Source organism: Elaeis guineensis, chromosome 15 (genome assembly GCF_000442705.2).
Source record: "Elaeis guineensis isolate ETL-2024a chromosome 15, EG11, whole genome shotgun sequence".
Lineage (NCBI taxonomy): Eukaryota > Viridiplantae > Streptophyta > Magnoliopsida > Arecales > Arecaceae > Elaeis > Elaeis guineensis.
Genome location: NC_026007.2, coordinates 72,838,082 through 72,859,664, shown reverse-complemented (window position 1 = coordinate 72,859,664; position 21,583 = coordinate 72,838,082). Strand labels below are relative to the sequence as shown.

The 21,583-nt window shown below is 36.8% G+C and overlaps 2 protein-coding genes and 1 long non-coding RNA gene across 11 annotated transcripts; 1 reads left to right on the top strand and 2 right to left on the bottom strand.

Moving 5' to 3' along the window:
• Positions 1-1,435: 1,435 nt before the first annotated feature.
• LOC105058694 (ATPase GET3D, chloroplastic) lies at positions 1,436-5,247 on the bottom strand. Of its 4 annotated transcripts, none has more exons than XM_010941704.4 (7): positions 4,931-5,247; positions 4,089-4,232; positions 3,902-3,976; positions 3,604-3,791; positions 3,358-3,523; positions 2,856-3,254; positions 1,436-1,902 (listed from the first exon to the last, which is right to left on the bottom strand). In XM_010941704.4, the coding sequence occupies exons 1-7, from the start codon at positions 5,150-5,152 to the stop codon at positions 1,771-1,773; spliced, it is 1,326 nt and encodes a 441-aa protein (XP_010940006.3). In that variant the 5' UTR covers positions 5,153-5,247; the 3' UTR covers positions 1,436-1,770. The 4 variants fall into 4 exon arrangements, with proteins under 4 accessions (XP_010940006.3, XP_073105662.1, XP_073105664.1 ...); XM_073249561.1 differs by having other exon boundaries at positions 3,358-3,502; XM_073249563.1 differs by having other exon boundaries at positions 1,890-2,072.
• A 1,196-nt stretch (positions 5,248-6,443) lies between these two features.
• LOC140854133 (uncharacterized) lies at positions 6,444-7,120 on the bottom strand. Its single transcript, XM_073249593.1, has one exon. It carries the CDS (start codon positions 7,056-7,058, stop codon positions 6,606-6,608), a length of 453 nt encoding a protein of 150 aa, XP_073105694.1. The 5' UTR covers positions 7,059-7,120; the 3' UTR covers positions 6,444-6,605.
• A 3,000-nt stretch (positions 7,121-10,120) lies between these two features.
• LOC105058692 (uncharacterized) lies at positions 10,121-21,309 on the top strand. Of its 6 annotated transcripts, none has more exons than XR_012137180.1 (4): positions 10,139-10,513; positions 12,755-12,810; positions 16,364-16,504; positions 17,124-21,309. It is a non-coding gene; the product is annotated as an uncharacterized lncRNA (long non-coding RNA). The 6 variants fall into 6 exon arrangements; XR_002166173.3 differs by having other exon boundaries at positions 10,236-10,513; positions 17,931-21,309; XR_012137178.1 differs by having other exon boundaries at positions 10,121-10,513; positions 12,755-12,842; positions 16,364-21,309.
• Positions 21,310-21,583: the final 274 nt, after the last annotated feature.

Genomic DNA, 21,583 nt, shown 5'->3' with positions numbered 1-21,583 from the left:
GTTGGACTTAAGGTGGTCACAACTATCCCAAATCTGTTTCCAGCCAAGCAAAATCCACCACATTAAGATCAAGTTGGATTGGGTACCAGATGAGATAAGTAAATTGCCGCTCCTATCCAAAATCATCTGGAAACCATTTCAATCCAACCTAACATAATAAATAAATAAATTTATAATTATATTTCACATAAGATAATTTTATGTTTTCATTTAACAAAATCTTTGTCTTTACTAGCTATAAGAATTGCAAATGCACATCCGATATTGATTTTCACCAGCTTAATATTCACCTAACAAAAACGTCCCGAGTCTTTCTCAAACTTTCAATTGTCTATATAGCCCTGCCCTATTAAAGCAATCCAATATGACCCCCCCCCCCCCCCACCCCCCCACACACACTCTCTCTCTCTCACAAAAAAGAAAAAAAAAAAAAGAAAAGATGCGCCACTAGTTATCATCTTATAAAAATATAGGCGCAAGAGGGTATATTTTTGTTATTCTAATTCTTATGAAAGCATGCTTGCGGATCTTGGATAGAGGAGGAAGCACTGCAATCCGCACTAGAGAAGAAGTTCTACAGCAAGCTACACAAAGATGGTAATACAAAAACAAATTTGAGCCCTCCCTAATAACCTTATCGAGCTGGTGATGTAAAAATTCAACATAAAAGCACCATTTTATGTGATTAATTCACATAGTCATCACTTTCCAACACACATTTAATAATTATAATTTTATTTTTTATTTAAAAATTTTATATGACAAAAATATTTTTATTTTTTAAAAAAATTATGACATCTTGCGTCAAATTATGACTTCCTACACACAGAATGTCATAATATGATCAAAAAATTATGACATCCTATGAATATTGTGACATCTTTCATCAAATTATAATTTTTACACACAGAATATCATAATATAATCTAGGATGTCATAATATAGAAGAATATTTTTGTTCAATCACTTTCCAACACTATTTAATGCCTGCAATTTCATTTTTTATTTGAAAATTTTGAATGATGAAAATATCTCTATTCTTAAAAAAAAATTAAGACATCCTCTAACATAATATGACATCTTGCATCAAAATTATGACTTTCTGAATGTGGGATGTGATAATATGAACATAAGATGTCATAATTTTTTTCAAAAGATGGATAATTTCATCATTCAAAATTTTTAAATAAAAAATAAAATTACAAATATTAAATATGTGTTGAAAAATGATGCTACGTGAACCAATTATATAAAACGATATACTCCATATTGAATTTCCTACACCGCCCGTGGTGCACAAAGAATTTCCCTTACAATAAATCATGGTCAATGTAGTTAGCTATGCACAATATAAATAGACTGGTAGGTTTTTTGTCTAAATAATAGTATTAAAAAAAATGCAGTCGTGTTTCTAGCAGGGGTGATGCTTTTCAAGTTGCAATGATATATCATTTTTTCCTGTATTCATTCTACGAGACGAGTTTAAGCCAGACTCTTATAACATTATAACGGATGTCCGCATCAAATAAATAATATCACATCTGAAATGCTTCTGATTAAACTGGCCTTCACATCTAAAACTTCATTTTGGCAGAATTGCTTATGGTTAAACTGTAAAGGACCAATACGCTCTTCCATCAGGCATTGCATTCCTCTTCAAATATGAGCCCTGATCCTCTCCATGTTTCACCTCCACTCAATCCAGTGGACTAGAACACATTATGATGGTCTGCGTTCAAATCTTTATTCCATGCATAAGTTCCAAACAACCTATCGCAGGGTGACCAAAACGTTTCTGTCAATAAATTTGGCACCTCCTACCTTCCCATGCATACCTTGAGGCAACTGTATTATGCGTCTCTGGTCCCCCGCTTCCACCAGCAGCTCTGATCCCCCCCTATACTGCATTTATCAAATAACAAATCACTGCTCAGCACAAACATATGATGACATTAAAGTTCACAGAAAAGAATGCTTCAGGTCTGGTAACAGGGTAATAGCTGATGCTGAAGAATTTCCTAAATAAACCATCACAATGGTTCATCCCCCTGGCTTCAGTAGAGGGATACAATCTGCATACAGCAAGAAAGTATCAAAGAAGAGGAGTACAATACACAAGTGCATACAGAGACATAAATTCTATTCCTCTTCATGTGCTAATCAATATGTAATATTATTTGGAAGGAAGGTAATTCCATCTCTCATTACATTCTCTGGAGGGTCATGGCTGTGTTGCAGTAAAACTGCAAAGCAAACTTCACAGCTTTCAGGCAGCTCCACAGCTGAGATTATGAAGATGCTACATATAACATGGATGACTAATTACTTTAGAATCCTTGTGTTAAAACAAGGTAAACATAATAATCATCAACTGTTGAACGGGCATCAAAATACTGTTGAAATTAATCTTCAAATACCTATTTGGCAGATTTCAGCAAAATTTGAAATCTCTTTACACAACTAGCATTGCACAGAAATCAAAATGCCATTTGTGATAACTAACATTGTGGCTTTAAGAAGATATATAACTATTACAAACTCAACACAGAGTACAAGGAGAATCTAGAATAATCTTTAACTGACAAAAGAAGAAGATTCCGCACATTAGATTCAAGCTAATGCCCAATAAACCAATTATATATGATAGAATCCTACTGCAATAATATTTTTCTGCTGTAATATACTGATTTATTAGTATCTCCTGCAGAGCGAGAGACTAATAAAGGAACACTAAAGTGGAAAAGTTCGGGGTCATTGATAGAGTATGGGAAGTGATGATAACTCATTGAACAGTTGAAAATACTTATAGTCTTTGATTAAATATAAATGAAACTAAATGGAAGCCAATAGCATACCTGGTATAGCTTGATCTCAGACTTATCAAAACCTGGCATAAAAAGAGTCAGAGTCTTCTGGCTGGGGTCAAAACGAACAGATGACTGAAGACTTTCAGTTGTAGCACCAAGGAGATCTTTTGTTTTCTTGCCTAGAGAGTTGATGGTTGCATCCCAATCCACAAAGGAATCTGTGGAAAGATATGGCACAAGTGCAAAAGACAAGGGGGAGAACTTATCAGCAACTTCCACCCCCAAAGAAGATTGTGGAGCAAACCCAAGTGCTCCTGTGATCTTTGTTCCGGCTTGAATTGCACAACCCCAATAACGTAATGCAGACCTGACAGATGCCGATCTACTTGGATCCATCACTAGGTAGCATCTGAACTTTGAAGAGTCACTCAAAGAACAGGAGACTTTCTGCAATATATAAATGTTAAGGATCGACTTAGTATCAAGACAAGAAGAGTTAATATCACCAAAAAATGGACAGCAGATGCACACAACTATATAGAGAAGACACCTCCAGAGTTCGCTCAATATTATTCCAAATGTCTGTGCTTGATTTCCCCTCACTGGTTCCACCATTTAACCTAATGGATTCATATGCTAGTTTCAAGAATGAAGGAGCTGTCAGTCTTCCAATATCTGTCTTCTCAGCCATGTTCCTGATATACTTCAAATACCATCTATCTTTCAACAGAACAAGTCATTGTCTATTGTAGTTCATAGGCAATAGGTGTTTAAGATAGAGATAGAAAACCCATACCTTACTCTCTCAGCAGCACCAATCAACCTCAACGTTTCTTCACTGCCAATGCCATCATATACAATCATATCAAACTCTGTACGTCCAAGACTTCTTTCACTTGGAAGAAAATTCACCAGTTTTTGTAGTGTTAAGGCTGAGAAGATTGAATCCATCCCAGGTAAAACCCCCAGTTCTTCTCCTACCACCTATTCTATTGAGAATAGGAATGATACTTAGTACTTCTCCATATTGAAGATGACTAAAAAAAATCATATTTTTTCTTCAGTGAGTAGAAGTCCAATAATCCCATACCCACCCCTTCAAGGACACCCTGGGTCAAGTTCAGACGGGCATCAGCTTTCTTCATTCGATCAAGAGGTTCAAGAAGCATCTATGCTTTTTCACAAAACAGTTTCAACAATGTCAAGATGAATCCATATCACAGTTCAAGTGATTCAAACTTATAATTAAGATGAAGAAGGAATAGAGAAGAAAATGATTACTTTGCTGGTTTCCAATCTAACAGCAGAAAGATTGTTATTGCATAAAGTTGGAGAGGTTCCAATCTTACAACCCATTAGCTGTTCTGCTGTAGGGTCTTGAGATTGTATCACCAAGCATGTGTGCAACCCTTCCTTCGCATAATACTGACAAATCCAAAAGTAAAGAAAGAAATTGAAACTGCATAATTACTGAATAACAAAAGCGATAAGAAACGACCTTGAATTTAATCAGTATAAGTTAGTTCTGCTGCATTCAAGAACAAATAGATTTGATATTCAGTTCAATACTAGCATTTCATGAGGTTATTAAGCCGGCTTTATCATCAATGCCTTTTCTATGGATTAAAAAATTACATAATCAATTTTTACATATTTTCTTGGACAAAGTTTATAATTATCCATATTTCCAGAACTACCAATCTCTCTCGTGGCAACAACTGCAAGACTATTCAACTGCTGAATACTGCTGAAAAGAATACAAGAAAGCCCTTAAGGGTGGAAAGCAAGATCGGACCCTTTTCTGATGAACATAGAGAAACAACAAACAAATATCCTAACGCTGGCATGTAACGAGACCGTTCCGGTTGGAAAAACTACAACTTTCAACGGACAGCGCCCAACAAGAAATCTTTTTACCAAGAATCAGCAAATTTTATTATAAGGATTGGAATTTCTACAGAAATATAGACAAAACAGGGCATATATGCAGGAAATTGATAGTGTGCATCTTCAAATGCGACTAAAGTAGGTCAAACTGAGATATATGCTGGAAAAAAGAGATCAATAATAATGTTCCATTGGAATGCGAAGAGGAAGAGAAGAAACCTGGAAAAAAAGAATACCTGGGCGGCGACTACTGCGGCGGTGGTCTTTCCGGAACCTCCTTTGCCCAAAAAAGTGACCAGTTTCGTCGGCTCTCGGGGAGGATCGAGTGAACTCGCGATGACCGGGGATCGGTTTCTACTTGGAGATCCTCTGCGGTTCGGAATGACGGGATTAGGGTTAAGGTTTCGGGGAAAGAGCGAGGGGTTGGTGGAGAAAGAGAGAAGAACTGGGAGAGCCATGGACGCTTCGCCGCGACGGATTGCAGCGTTTGCCGCTCTCGTTACGGGGAGGAGGCAAAAATCATATCGGTCTAGGAAATGAAGTATGGAACGGACATTCGATCTTACCATATTTCCTCTGCTATTTATTTTAAAACACGATTTTAAAAGTTAAATTATTAATTTTAGTAATGCAGACGTATGATTAAAAAATAAATAAATAAATAAAAATATATATAATATTTTTTTATTTTTATTTTAAAAATATATTTTTTATACTATATATTAGACGATACACATCAAATAAATCAATCATCTAATAAATTAATATTTATATTTAAATAAATTAATATTTTAAAATATAATATGTATTGATACATAATGCACAATCAAATATGTACACTTATAAGTAAATTTATACATCATTTCTAAAACATCATGTTCATCAGTACAAATTGCATAGCTAAATAATATATATTTGTCGAGTAATTCTAAGTCAAATCATACTGTACGATACCTTAAGATTATATGTATGGTGTTTCACAAAAATATTACAAAATTGCCTAAGTCATATAAAATTTGTTCTAAGAAATTTTAGCTTGATCATGATATATTTCATTTATGCATTGTGTCACCTCTTTGCATCTCATGGTATGGATGGATTCATATATGGTGGGCTTTATTTAATTGTAACTCAGAAAAATTTAATGGCAATCCCAAATACAAATCCATAGTACTTCTAAATCTAAACCTACATTATTAGTTGGATCAAATAACCTTTATAGAAACTTATATCTTAGGTGATGAAATATAGTTGTGCATGTTCGATAACGGCCCACAAAATCAAAACCTAGCTAATCATCCTCTCTCTCTCTCTCTATATATATATATATATTGTTAAGCCAACATAATTAGTATGGAATTGAAGGTGCCAACTAGCTTGTGGGTAAAGTTTCACTAATTGCACAAGAGATTTGGAATTGGGAAAAAGAAACAAAGACTTTAATTTACATCATTGATGCAAACCAATTCAAGATGATCCTTAGCCCGGGCCCAGTAATTTGCACACCTAAGTCTGGCTAGCACACCCGAAGGAAAATGAAAGGGGAACACGGCAATCAAATATCAGACATACTTTAAGAGGAGGATATTTATGTTTTTTGCTATGCGCAGGAGACCTGCTTACGCGTGTCCATCCATTCCGGTGTACGAGATGCAATCCCAAACTGCCAAACCAACAAAAATCTCTCACGTAACTTGGTCCTACAACTAGCTAGCTAGGATCATATATAGAAGATTTGCACTCCTTCACTGGTGATCGAAACAACAAATCTTTTGCAATTTCCAATACAAAAACCAAAGATTAAAACTGCTGTTAGAGTCGGATGGAGAGAAGCTCTCAAGTGCTCGTCTAGACTCTCCTCCATCCACCCTGGGATACAAAAACTAAAGATTACACAGCAAACTTATTATATCAAGCCTTCCCCACATGACCCATTCCCTGACCACCACCTTCTTGCGCCGTCCCCGGAGGCAACTCCGGCAGCTGATTCCCATCTGAGTCATACAAAATCCGGCCGGAGAAGTCAAGTGGCCGGCACTTCTCGCCCATGATGATGGACTTCTTCCACACGGCCTCCTCGTCGACTTCGTCGGCCTTCTTCCATGATATCATCTTGGCCACCTCCACGGCCTTGCTGCTGATGTTGCTCAAGTTGGAGAGGAGTCTTCGGTCCTCCCTGGGGAGAGGGGCTGGGGCCCTGTTGTTCTGCTTCTTTGACATCTTGAAGTGCTTGTGTGTGGTACAAAGGGAGATGACCGTGGAGGCGATGGCGGCGATGGAGGCGAGGAGGAGGAGGAGGGTTGTGGTGTTGGAGATGGTTGTGAGGGTTGGGATGGGGAGTTGGGCTTGAAGAAGCCTAGCCATGGATAGAGAGAGAGAGAGAGATCAGAGGAGCTCTATTCGTGGATAGGTCGTTGCAGCAGCCTCCGCCTTTAATGAAGGGAGGATAATACTCAGAGGGAGGATATTTTAGAGGGTAGAAGTGGGAAAAGAACATGCTACGTTCATATATTACAGAGACAACCCATCGTAGAATATTTTTTAATGCAATGCTGCGCACTTTGTATACTTAAACATGATATTGTTTGTTAAGAAATTTTAAACATGAATTACATGTGTCCTTTTCATAGCACTACAAAAGTAAACACATCAAATAGTATGTTCCTCTCTTTCTTTTAAGACCTTGGATAGATGAATTAGATGTGATTTGAGAAGATGATATTATATGATATAATCCTTGTAAACTAAATTTTTCTATGTAATATTGTTGGAGATGATTTAGTAGTAGTAGAGAAGTCCTACAAATAAAATTATTTATGTGTATGATTGGCGTGATGATATTTTTATGGCTCATCATTTTAATAATTTAAATATATTATTAAAATTATTTATCAAACATATAAATTTAATATATCAGTTCTTAATCATGTTCAATCAGGAGTCATAGTTTTTTTTTTGTTTATTAAGCATAATCAGGTGCTAGAGACAAAATAAAAAAAAAGAAAATCATAGGCAATGGCAATGGCAATGCTTTAAATATAAGAATCGTCGGGGGCGATGTTGCGGATCCCTAAACCTTGTTTACCAGGTCAAGTCTGACGGGCTCGAGTCGTTGCTGACGTACGTCCGACGAAGGGATGCACCAGTCAAGCAAGTCCACTGTCAATTTACCGGCAAGCGACGGTGACAAGCGGAGGCATCCGTGCGTCCCATCGCGTAACTCCAGACAGTGCCGGTCTCAGCTCGACCGATAACCGGTCGGTGTCGGTCGATGCCAGGGATGGAGAAACATGAAGCGTGGGATGGACTAGGACCAGCCAACCGACCCCCACCACTCACTCATCAAATGGGGGACCACGGGGCCTGACAGAAACCCAACGGAGACTCGGTCAGGGCCCTTTGATTAGAATCCAATGGCCCATGATGCAGATTTCTCTAATTCCGGTACTGGGAGAGGAAGAATACCTCTCATTTAAGGGATTTTAATAATAGGGATGGTTCAGGTGCCTTGTGGGTGCGGTGGGAGTGTTGCTTTGGTTTGGGCGAGAAGGAAGGGAGGCTTCTAAGCCAAGAACGTTAGGGGGAGTGGGACAAATTAATCAAGACGGGAATGCTGACATGACCAAACTTTCCAAGTGTTCGAAATTGAGACACGAACTACTCGCATTGGCTTCAGCTATTTGTTTAGTTTTCACCTTTTCATGTTACAAGAGAAAAACAAACCTTTAAGCTCTCAAGCCAACACCTTTTCATGGAAGAGTGCAGTATTCATGTTTTGAGAAGTAGGTGAGTCAAGTGTTTTCTACCTAAGGTTGTAATTAATTGCAGAGGATTGATTCAAATTTAAGCCAAATCAGCTCAAGCATTAGCATGCCTTCCTCATTCATTTTCAACTGGTACAAACTTGGGTCCAGAATTAAATTAAATAAAATTAAGTAGACTAGACTTAAGCATGCCAAGAGAAATGGAAGAAGATGTCTGTGTGAGGGTGGCAATAGAGAGAGCTGAGTCCAAGTCCAATTCATTTAGGTTGAATGCTAGGGGAAGAATGATGAGCCTTGCCCAGCCTGAAATGGACCCAAAGTAGAATGGTTGAGCCTGGTTGTTAGTGTAGCTGAAATTTTTGTGATTGTTGTTATTGCATTACACTGGTCCTGAAAAAAAATATGATATTGTAGGCGCTACTGCATGGCATCCATGTCCATTATCATCGTTTCATACTTGAATTTGGGAATATGAAAATTTTTAGGAAAATAAAAGTTAAGCTGCACCTTTGCTATGCGGGAGTTTCATACGGAGAGGATCTCCATCAAGAACGATTTTGATACCATCATTGTCTGAATCCAGAATGGCTTGGAGCAGTAGGAGGCTCATTCGTTGATCCGTAATATTTGGACTTTCCATCGTTAATCCGTTGTGACGTCTATCCGGCACGTTTATCGGAAGGTGAATAATACATTAGACTGGGTTGCTGCCTTTGGGACGGAGCATTCGAAGAATTGAATTTGGAGGTCAGAGGATGTTTGCCCACTAATCCTGCGGGATATTTTGTATCTTAATCATTTGGACTGCTCTGACATCGGAATGATGTGATCGTCCGTTGTATCAAAAATAAAAATTAAAAAAAAAAGTTAAGATGAACCCATGTTCTTTGCAATTTATTTTGGAATTAAGTTGCTGATAAGAATGCTAAATTACAGGGCATCACTTCTATGGTGATTTTCTGTCTCTTTTTAGTGGAAATTAGGCTCGACTGTTTGGCATGAGTATAAAATTAAATAAGATTTTAATTTATAAAATAGATATTTCAATCAATCAAAATAATATAAAAAAATTAAAAAAAATGTCCTTACAAACTGAAAAAATAAAATTCAGAAAATAGCAAAAATTTATAACACATGCATATTGAAACAAAAAAAAATTTAGCTATGACTGCCATCTTTTTTTTAAAAAAAATATTTACATATAATTGTAAATATTTTGTAATAAAAACTACCAATTCGGCTGTACAACCATGTCTATCTTAAAGGAAGTTAAAAACTTAATCAATAGGATTACGTTATGGAAACGAGGTGGTGAGTGGGAAAGATGTAAGGCCAGGAACAAACTTGGTGCTCGAGCTGCCAAGGTATCCAGTTGAAATTCTTATATTCTATAGGTAGTTAAAAGTAAGATTTATAAAGGTGTTATCTGTGACAGTACCAAGGATTTTCATTTAATAGCTCTTTAAATGAACCTTCCACCTAATAGCACTAACAAGAGATTTAAAATCTAAAACTTGTTTTGTTGCTTGTAACTAGATATCCGAATTTAGTTTAAGCCCAGCAGAGGTTATTTTGGTCGTTTAATTGGTCCGAAATGAAGCTGAAGTGAGTTCACATGACAGCACAATTTAAGGAAGAAATGACTTAAGATTAATTCTTTATCAGTTAGTCATAAAAATTCTAAAATCTTTTTTTTGGTAAGAAAAAAAAATCTGAAATCTTTGTGTAATATGAGTTTCTACAGGGATCTTTGTCTATGATCGCACGAGGTATGTTCTTTGGTAAGTCATAATGGCGTAAACCCCCTCTTAACTGTCATTATTGCATTCGAAACCCTAAAAATCTTATTACCCCAAAGCCAGATTCTGCCGTACGGCTCCGCCTCGCCCCATCCCTCTGCGAACCGTCTCTATCTCCGGCCCCGAATCAATCGCGGAGCTCTTGGCTTCGCCAACCGGTGGAAGGAAGAGAGGAGGAGAGGATTTCTTTTCGGATTCAAAGCGTTTGATCGAAGCCGGCGGCACAATAATTACAATCGCTAGGTTCAGAAGACCGGCAAGTTCATCGCTTTAATTATCTTCTTTTTAAAAAATTTTAGAAAACAATGTCTGACCTTGGTTATATTCGGTAATGTCTGTTAAAGAGGATTTAGATTTGGAAATGTCATATGCAAAAATGAACCTCCAACCCAAAACAATAAAATAAAAAAAAAGCATTTATATTTCTTTTTTTTTTTTTTACACACACTTTTAAGGTTGATCTGCTTGAGCGCTTATTTTTTACTCTTTTCGTAGATAATCTTGCCATTATATCCTCACATCTTGTGACAATTATGGTCCTTTCTCTGGCATTGTGCAATACTGCAATGTTAATATATATATATATATATATATATATATATATATATATATATATATATATATATATATATATATATATATATATATATATATATAGATATATATCTTCTCCGAGTTTGTGAACATATGGAAAGGGCTTGCTAAGACCAATGTTAAAGCTCCTTCTTTAGTAAGGATGGTGTTTATATTCGATATTAGCCTTGATGGTTATAGTGATGATTAAGTTGATTTCGCTGTAACATGGTTAAAAGAAACCAAATGATCTGAAAATTTGTAATAGGCATTTCAGCAAGACATATCATCAGGCCCATATTGCACCTGTTTGGTAAAAGGTCATCACTGTTGTTCTTGTTTGGATAATGTCATGAGTGACTTTTATTGCATTTTTACTTTCTTGATACAATATATGGTGATGCTAATGTAACTCATTAATGTATGATGACATCAAGTAGGAATTATTCCATATATAATATTTCTATATATTTTGGCATATACCCTTTACTCTAGTTTGTGTACAATAACTATTGGCTTAAAGCAATTAATAAAGGCAAATTCTTGTGTTCAGTTTTTAAATGAAAAATTGAGTTGAATGAGTTGTAGCAGGAGTTTGATTGCGGTCAGAATGGAGGATAGTAGAAGTTTTTTTTTTTGGGTGTACTCGTGAGGTTGACAGGCTTCCTGTTAGATCTGGGCTTGCCTTTGGGTTGAGGAACATAGGAAAATATTATCTGAATCCAGTAGTTGAGAAGATCAATCAGTGTCTCATTACTTACAATTATATTTTCTCCCTTTTTGTGGTTGGATTACACTTGATATAAGGCGGATTTGTCCAATACAATCATTTAGCATTCACCAGTTCTTATTGTGTTTAAACCGGAAATGACTGCATATCTGGAGTGACTAACATGATCATTTTTGACATGGTATACAAAGCTAAATAGGGAGCTTTCGGAAGTTTTATGCATAAGTGGGTACTGCATATATTGCAATGAGAAGTGAGTAAGTCAGCTACTGTGAGGTTGCTTGTGTTCTCTTGGAAAGATATTGTCTTGATGATAGAACATTTTAATGTATGATGTTGATTTTAAGGTTAGAAATGGGCCAAATGGCATTTGAGATTGGTCCGTGGTCTGGAGAGAGGAAGTTTTCAGGCCAGTTTCCTGATCTTTGTCCATTACATATGATGAGGATGCTGTTGCTAGAGGTTATTGGACAAATGCTAATGGTAAGAATGTGTGCTTAAGCATATGAGCCTTACTGACGAATAGGTTGTTGAGGTAGGAGTACTTTACTTTTGAAGCTTGGGTAGGCGCTGGATTTTGAAAGAGAGAACAACCATTAGAAGGGACAAGGGAGTATCACTATTAGACTTTAGTATAAACTTTTGGTGGACAAAGGTCCTTTTTTTCCTTGAGAAGAGATCCAGAATTGGAGAGCACCATCAAAAGTCCAAGCATTTCCATGAATTTCTTGACTGGCGATGGTTCTTAAATGCTGTATCCACAAGTAAGAGAAAATAAGGCTGTAAGTGCTTCTTTACCATACCACAACTTGGACAAGTGATTTTTCATAATCTTTTTTTATTGATCTTTTATTTGATTGCTTTAAGGTATATTACCTTCACCACAACCGTCAAATCCTTTACCAACAATTTGGTATTGGGCATGGCTTTATCAATGCTCATTTGCGAAACTTTTCTACCATGGGCTGTAAGGTTTTGTAAAAATCCTTGTTCACAACTTTAGTTCAAATTAGATTAGGCCTTTTACCCCTCTCTTCTTATATCTATTGCAGATTCAAACACCTCTTCTTACCAATGCTGTCTTAATATTTCCTGCATGTGTGTTTGTCATCTACTTTGGTTTTTCATTACTTTGTCCTTAATGGTGCAACTGCCATGCTGTGGTAGATTACCTTTGAGATTTTCCTTGTAAAGGTGGGAGCGTAGCTTATTACTCGTAGGACTGCAAGTTATGCAATTTGGTAATGCAGGTCAGGAATGAATCTTTCACTTGCTATTTGGGGTATGTTTTGAAGTATAGAAATAAAATATTTCTAGATTATGCTATTTGGGGTATCTTTCACTTATTATCTTGGCTGATGTTTGTCGCTGGTTAGATAACTAGATCATGCTATGTATATCTTCTTGCAGGATTAGTTGGAATGACTGTATTAGATGACTCCATTCTTGTTGTCTAGATTTTCCTTCGGACTATCTTTTTGTTGTTACCAGCTTATCTTTTTGTTGTCATACTTGTATTTATTTCCTTGGTAGCAGATATACATGCGTACAGTTCTTGAAAAAAATAAAATTCAGGCCATTCTTAAATTTCTCGAATTCTGATATTCGTTGATCTATAGGACAAAGTTCTTAATGTTTAACTAGATTGGTTGGAGCTCAAGTAGGAGATTGTGTTACTTGATGATTGGAGCAATATCTCTGCTAGAACTTGTTTCTGGTGCTGGTAATGTTGCACCATTTCTGAATTCTGTAGTTCCAGAGTTGTTGCTTTTGATGACTTTGCCTGAGCATTTGGATTTTCTTGGAAGTGTTATTTCTATATGCAAGTTGATTCATGGATAATAAAGTCAAGACTTTTAATGAAACTAGCTTGATTAAACAAAAGCAGCGTTCTAGAAAATAAGTATGATGTTAAAACAGTGGCTAAGCTTTTCTTTGGCTTTTGTCTTACAGTTTGGTAACTATAAAGTGGGTCCATTTAGTTGCATAGTGACTTTCCTTTTCCTCGCTAGTTGGTTCAGTTGGCTACTTAATGAGGAATGTTCACTTCCAATATTGTGGATGTGTTGAGTCCATCTTATTAGCTTGTTACCCTGAGATAAGCAAGCTGAGGCCCAAAAACAAGGTCCTGAGATGACAACAGCCACTAGCAACAGCACAAGCTAAAATCATGATGTCAGACATGAAAGAAGTCCATATAGTCACTCCATCACTCTCCAAAATAAAACCGGCAAACAAGTCAGCAGCACTCTTTTTCTTGTTATGTTGATATCATACTCTTTTAGGGCTTGTTTGGATGTCCAGGCCCAATATCCTATGGGATTCATGGGTTTGGATCAGTGCAATCAGAAAAGAAAGTCTAGGCTAGATTTATATTCCCAATACCTAGGGGCCTCTGGAGTGGGGTGGCCCAAATCCCATAGGAAGAAAAAAATTGATCTGCTGAGGTTCTTTTTTTTCTCCCTATGGGATTTGGGCCAGCCCATATAAAAGATAGTCTTGGATTGTTATATATATAGCCTTAGCCCAACCTCTAATTCAATGTTTTTTTATGGTTGTATTGGCTCAACCCATGAATTTTATGGGATTTTGGGCTCAACCATCCAAATAGGCCCTTAGTTTGCTTGAACATAATTCCATCAGTACATGTACAAAAATGCCCTGTTACCTGTATCTTCCAGTAAAAAAATTATTTTATCTACCATGCTGTTTAACTTTTCCTTTGATATTCTATATAAACAATTTCCAGTTCTTCTTCTTTCTTTCGTTCTTTCTTTGTTTCCTTTAATAGCATGCACAACTTCCGATGCATGAAAAAATTTGACCTTCCGTAATTTTATTTGTTACAAAAATGTACGTATGAGATATCTCTTCCACTTCTCTTGGGTTGAGCAGAGCATTACGGGTTCATTTATTGAAAAATGAGTATATATAGCAAAAACAGTTGAAATAGATAAATCCCACTACAGCAATTACTCTACCAAAACAAAGTATGCTTGAGAATAAAACTTCTCCTGAAAAAGTCCCATGGTGTTGGATATTAGAGGGGTTCACCAGTATCTTTTTGAACTATTTCAAACAACCGCCTATTGCCAATTAAAGCAAAGAAAAACACCTTGATTTTGTGTAAAGGCCTCTTCATTGAAGACTCATTAAAAAAGTTCAATGGAGAGCTTCTTTTCAGGCCAAGCTTGAGCAGACACCTTGCAGAAGGCTCACTTCTCTGAACAACTGAACTCGAGGGCATTTTTCAAGGCTAAATTGGGCAACAATTCCTAAATATGTTCTATGTATGCACATTCAAAAGACAACGATCAGCATCTTATTAGAAATGATAATAGCTAATTTCTTTTGGCCAATCAATGTCTTTTCTATCTAGTGCCACAAATTTATCCTCTGAGCTTCCATTCTTTTGCCATGGACCATAACAAATACTAGTATTTGACTGCTTACAAATGAAGACCTTTATGCTCATCTTTATTTGAACCTTAGTGTCTATAATTATATTTTCACATGTACAGCATATCAATCACATGTGGTTATATAAAAGTATGCATTGTAATGTATAAAATAGCAGCCGCCTCTTAAAACTATTCTTAGGGATCCCAAAAGATTATTAGTTAGTAGATATTAGATGATATTACTCATCAATAGGGCTTTGGCCTTCCATTACACTTAAAAAAAAAAAAAAAAGAAGATATTAGTCATTAATAGTGCTTCATCAGAAAGGTACTGGATATCAACAATTATCAAGTCTAATGTACTTCTACTGAAGTTTAACCCTATTGCTTTTGCAGTCAATTAACGAACATCCCAAGGAACACTGACCCTCTCAAAGCAATGTTCCAAGAAGTCCATAAATTCTTGGAAATATAAAAGAAAATTTCACTTGTAACAGGAAGAAAGGATGATCCTCTATTTTGTTTGGTTTACATATTAATCTTCTCACTGCCAAGGTGTATCTTCTGATGATTCTTCATGTTTTGTTCTGTTTTGCATAAAAGATAACCAAAATTATTACATTGATGGTATGTCCCATATAGCTTTGTTGTATTCTACATTTATGTTTGATTTTTACATACCTCATTCAAGATTAAATATAACCTTTATGTGCCTTATTGCTGCTATATTATCCTTTGCTTTTTCAATTATGAGATTCCCTATGAAAATTTTATTAACATTTATAGCAGTATCTTATGTATGTAATGAAGCATTTACTTTGTCCTCTCATTTATCAATTTACTTTTTGATATAAAGGCTCTAAACTCCATGTATGATGTGCAGTACTTAGCTTTCTGTCAATAGGATATGTATTTTAAACAAATATTATGTAGAATTAGTACAAAAAGTTGAGATGCCATGCTAGTTCTCTTAGGTAAGTGCCTTCAGTAGTTTGGAGCTAAATGGCTTATAAATTAGCATTGGAACTTTCATAAACAATTTCTATTGTCAATAACTTGGGCCCAAAATCTATTTGCACAAAATGTTAAAATAGTGCTCCACTGCTCTAGATATGTTGTTATCCATCTTCATTGCGTGATTTCTTTAAAGGAAGTTGGTGTTGCCATAGAAGAAACTTAGGCAACTGCCAGCCAATTCCTGAAGTTCTTTGTTATTTATCTTTGCTTGCTTTAAATATCTGGGAGTCTAACAAAAAAAATTTGGAGGCCTGAATATATATTTTTATTTAAACCATAAGTATGTTGTATAACCTTCTCCAACATGTATAAGACTCCTACAGAATCGTTTTTATATATTTTGCATGAAGCCCTTTGTAGTCGGTGACCTCATTTTATATTTCAGCATCTGGGCCTTTCACCGTGACAAGGTATCAGAGCCTGAATCATGCCTGAAGTCTCCCACTGATTCATCACTCTGCAATTCAGCGGTGCTCCACATCTTCAGCGAAAGAGGTCCCTCTGCTACCTTGATTTACAGATTCAGGTTCATTTCATTTTAATTGAATTCTGCCTCTGTTCCTGAGTGTTAATGATCTTTGTCATTAAAGACTACTTAGCTGTAACTCTCTTTGCTTGTTTTAGATCCAGTTGATGCTATATTGCATCTAAGCTATCATTCTTTTTGGTTGTTAATTAATATGTTGCATCCAGTTTTGACCTGTACCATGTTCAGTTTGGTGCAAGTTTCCTTGGTATCATAGCAACCGCTGCGAGCTTCAAGCCTCAAAAAAATTCATTTTGTGCAATTTGTTCATGTGACTCTTCTGGATATTTATATATCTGTGCACACTACTTTTTTGTTGTTTTGCCTTTAAAAAATTAAAGTGGAGTAGATAGCAAAATTTTGTATGTAGTTTCACTGAGGTCAAGTGTCAGGAACTACAATGAATGAGTACCCTAAGCCACACTTGATTGATTCATCTTCTCTAGGATCATCAGGATTGCATGATGGCTAAGTTTTCGTCAGTCTTTAGATGAGAAATAAACAGTCTAAGAGCTATAGGTTATTAATATTATGAGGTTTCCAATAATTCAGCTCAACTAGTGTAAAGCTGCATCAAATTACAATGTTCTGTAAGTCTAACACTGCCAAGACATAACAGGTGGGACATGACACTAGGATGACGCTGCAGGATACTATTTCTTATTCAGATCTATAATGAGGCAGATTAAATTTGGGACATTTTTAATCTTGTATGTCTTGAGAACTCTGTGGAAATTAATATGCTGCCTACGGCAAGGCTTCTTTGTTTCAATTCTTTATGGATCTTTGTCCATATATGGCAGCAGGTACTAAATGTTAGATATTATGAACCAGGACATGTTGAGCAACTGGTTTGCTGGTTCAGGTTGAAAGAAATTGAAATTGCATTGTATGGAGAAATTCTGTTAATGAAAATGTGTTTGATTAATTCAGGTTCTTGATGATCCAATTTTTGTTTATTAGCCATTGATCACTAAGAGCTCCACAGCTAAGATGTGAGGACCAGGGACAAATTTTCACCTGTTAGTTCTGATGAGCAATAATTGCATTGCTTGCTTAATGTGAAAGATCATCTATATCAGTACAGCATAGCGCCGGATGAAGGTTTATAAATTAAGTTGTCAACCAATTAGTTAGAAGGTTGGTGTTGGTGTTGCTGTTATTATTAAATTTCTAATGATGGTAGAAGTGCCTATTGATGAGAATTAAGGTTTTATTGTCTTTGTTCCTACAAACAACAACTCTACTGTTGTGGGAGTATGGACCTATAAAAATTATACAATTGCATATGAAAAACAGTAGCTAAATAAGGCACCAGGCTGATAAGGTTCTCCATCTAATTATTTCTCTTTGACTTCTGCATTCGACTGAGTAGGTGTTATTTATGATGACATTATTAAGATTCATGAATCTTTTCATGTTTTAGAAAGCGCTAGAGGGAGATGAAGCTGATGTGTTGGTGGTGCTGGTTGTTGATATGGGGTAAGTTGGAGGGTTGTCTGGTGGAAAGACAATGAGGCAACCACACGTCCGTTCAGAGTATAATATGTGGACCATGCCCTATATTATCATGATCTCTTCCTTTTTCATCAATCTCTGATTCAGAAGAATAATAGCCATCATAGTGTGGTCGTCATCAGATCTCTATCTGTATCTGCTGCATGTGCAGGTGCTGTAGGGGTGATCAGACTTTAAGGTGAAGGTTGTCCGGAAGGTGATTAGAATTGGTGACAAATTCATGACTGCATGCAAATTCATGACTGCATGTTACATTTCTCTGTGGCATGCTCAAAGTTTAACATGGTCCGGTAAGTCATGTTTACTTGCAGATTCAATGAACAATCAATGCTGTGAAAGTAATAAAACCTCTGCACATTTCAAGATGCAAGCTGTAAGTATTCGTATCATTTCACCTTAAAAAGTTTACATTGGTACCAATTGAAGATTTCCAATCTGGCATTGAAACATTACCCTAAAAGAAAGAAAGCTAACATGAAGACTAAAAGTCCAAAGATCATGAGTAAACCGTTGTGTACACCCATGTTCACATTTTCAAAGCCTGTAGAAGATAAGGGAAGACTAAAGATGCTTTTGAGTGGAAGTGGTTGGTGGTGTGCTTCCTTTCTCTATCAATAATCAAATGCCTGATTGGATTCCAATTTCCCTTCAACCCCACACTTCCTGTCTTTTCTTAATCCTCCCTAACCTAATTGCAGTAGGCTGGTGGGGTGTCTCTTTCATATCATTTTCATTTGTTTTATTCCCTTCTAGGATCCAATCATTCAATCCATGTCTTTAAAACCCTAGCGCTGGCCGCTGATGCATGTTTAATTAGTAGATGACCGTTGCCTTATACCTCATTTCTTACACAAATACCCTTCATGTCGAATGATCAAGGGTTCAAGCTAGGACTGCTAAGAGGACGAGTCAATCCATAACCATTTCTCCACCTAAACCACCACTATGGGGAGTCATTTATTAAAGAGCAGGACCATCAATTTTTCATCTGTCATGTACAAAAGTTTATGAATAAATATACTTTAACTTAAAATTTAAAAATAATAACAACACTGGATCAGGTTTATGTAAAAATGAAATGCATGTACTAGTGAAACAAGTTGCAAGTCTCATGCTAGCTCTTGGTAAGTCCAGCTTAAGCTGATCAGTTTTTAACTGAGTGGAGCCGAATTGGTCAAGTTTCAAAGTTGCTTGGATTTGACTGAACAACTAAACCTTCTCGAGATCAATTCAGCCTTTCACACTATTCACAATGATGGGTATACCACAACAAAGATTTTGGTGCACTTCCATTAAAAAAAAAAAAAAAAAAAATCAAGGAAGAAACATTTTCGCTTGTGATGTTTCTGTTTTTGTCGAAATTTAATTTTTTTTGACCTGTTGTGGACTTAATCATTTTCTAGTTAGTCCTTTTCAAGCTCAAAACCTATGAGATCAAATTCAGTCCATATTTGTTGGGTGCAGAAGGCAAATGTTCCTTTGCTTGTGTTATAGAAACAAGGGTTTTGAGTTGACTTTCAACTTTCAAGTTGATCAGTATGCATGCCTTGCATCCATAATGCTTATTTTAAAAGTTTCAAGGTCTTTATATTGCATGCATATAATAAAATGGTCTAAATGTTTTATATAACAGTCATAACAATTGTTACTTGGTTTTCGTGATAATCTCGAGCATTTTTATTAGTTTTGTGGATGTTCAAAACATATTTGTATACATTATTGTTCCTATTTTGCTGCAGAGATGTTAACCATCCAATTCATTAATATCATTAATTCATACGTTGATAGGAGATATTTATATTATTAAAAACAGAACTTTTATTATTAAATATGAGTTGTTGTCAAACCAATTAATGGCTTTTTGTTACGTACCATCATTAAAGCTAATTATAACTGTTGTAACAGACCAAAGATAGGATTAGCAACACAGTATTTTGAAAATATTTTAGCTTTGCAAGGATGGAAAAATGATCTACAACATGATTTCATATAATGGCCCTTATATTACCATAACCGCATTGTAAAAATGAAGGACCTAGAGATATCATTATGAGGTCAATTTAGTCATCTTAAAAAAGAGAATTGAAGTCACGGGGGTCAATCCAATTCCATTGTCCATTACCCCATGCTAGGTTTTCTTTTTTTTTTTTTTTTTTGCTGGTAGGCACCACCATCAAGGAGAAGAGATGATTTCACTAATGGACCATCCAATCACCATCACTGAAAACATCGCCGACAACCTTCCGATCTGTATCAAACGGTCAACAGTCTGCACAATGTCCCTTCTGTTATGCACTCATTTTAAAAATGAGGAATCTTGGGCTCATCCTAACAATATTGGGCTCGTTGGCGCGGGACCCACTCAAGAGCAGCGCAGCCCACATGAGGGTCTCTTTCAAAAGCAGGCAAGGCTATTTGAATCAAGGAGTCCATAGTTTCGCGTCACCTTAGCCCTTCTCCTGAGAAGTCCATGCACCAAACCGAATAACAAACATCCTTGCCTTGGAAGCAAGAAGAAGAAGAACTGGAAGAAGGGCAAGAGGGTGATCGATCATACCGAAGTCTCTCTTGGCAAGGGAATTTGAGTTTAGAATTATAGTATCTACACTGGAGATATGGGGCATCCACGCCGGGAACTGCTGCTGTCGATGACTTTGATCGTCGTGGGAGCTTCAAGTTTGATCCAAGATGGTGGTGCGGTGGCTCTTCGAGGTCGAGAATTGGAGACGAAGTGCACCTGTGACACGCCGTGTGGGAACCCTTGCAGTAGTCCGAGCCCACCGCTGCCATCTCCACCCGTGGAAGTGCCACCTCCACCACCGCCATCACCCCCACCAGCGGAGCCTGAGGGTCCTCCGTCACCATTCTGCCCACCGCCACCGGAGGAACCATATACACCTGCTCCACCGTATTGGTTCCCACCAGGAAATTTATATCCGGTGGACCCTGGCTACCGTCCTGGAGGGGCTAGCTTGTGTTCCATGCGGTGGTTGCCGTTGCTGGCGGGCTGTGGGTTGCTGGCCTGTGGGTCTGAGCAGCCTGTGGGAGCTAAAAATCTGTGATGTTGAAGTAGTTTAATATAGGTTCGTGTTCTACTCTTTTATTCTCCTAAATCCCACATAATGTACGCAATAATTTGATGGATTCCTGATTCCGAGATGGATTCCATAAAGTCGTTCAGTTGTTCCATTTCTATTGAGCTGACATGATGAACAATGCTCTCTCTCTCTCTCTGTGCGTGATGTAATCAGCAACAAAATTCTATTATGATAGATGTGGTTATCTTATTGGTTGTGGTGAAGTTGCTTCTATCTTTTCCTAGTTAATATGCATCTATTGATAGCTTAAGATCTTTCCACAGTTTAATTGCCACGCATCAAATTATTTGAGTTTAGGTCTGTGGACCATTGGGTGGAACAAAGATGTGGTGGTGGAATAAGATAGCGTTTGTTCTCTTTTTAAAATATAAATCTATGTCCAACGTGTAGCCCACCATCCATGCCCTGGAAGGAACGGAGAAAGTGTCTCATCACATTTATTGGAAAGGCCTAGAGTAAGAAG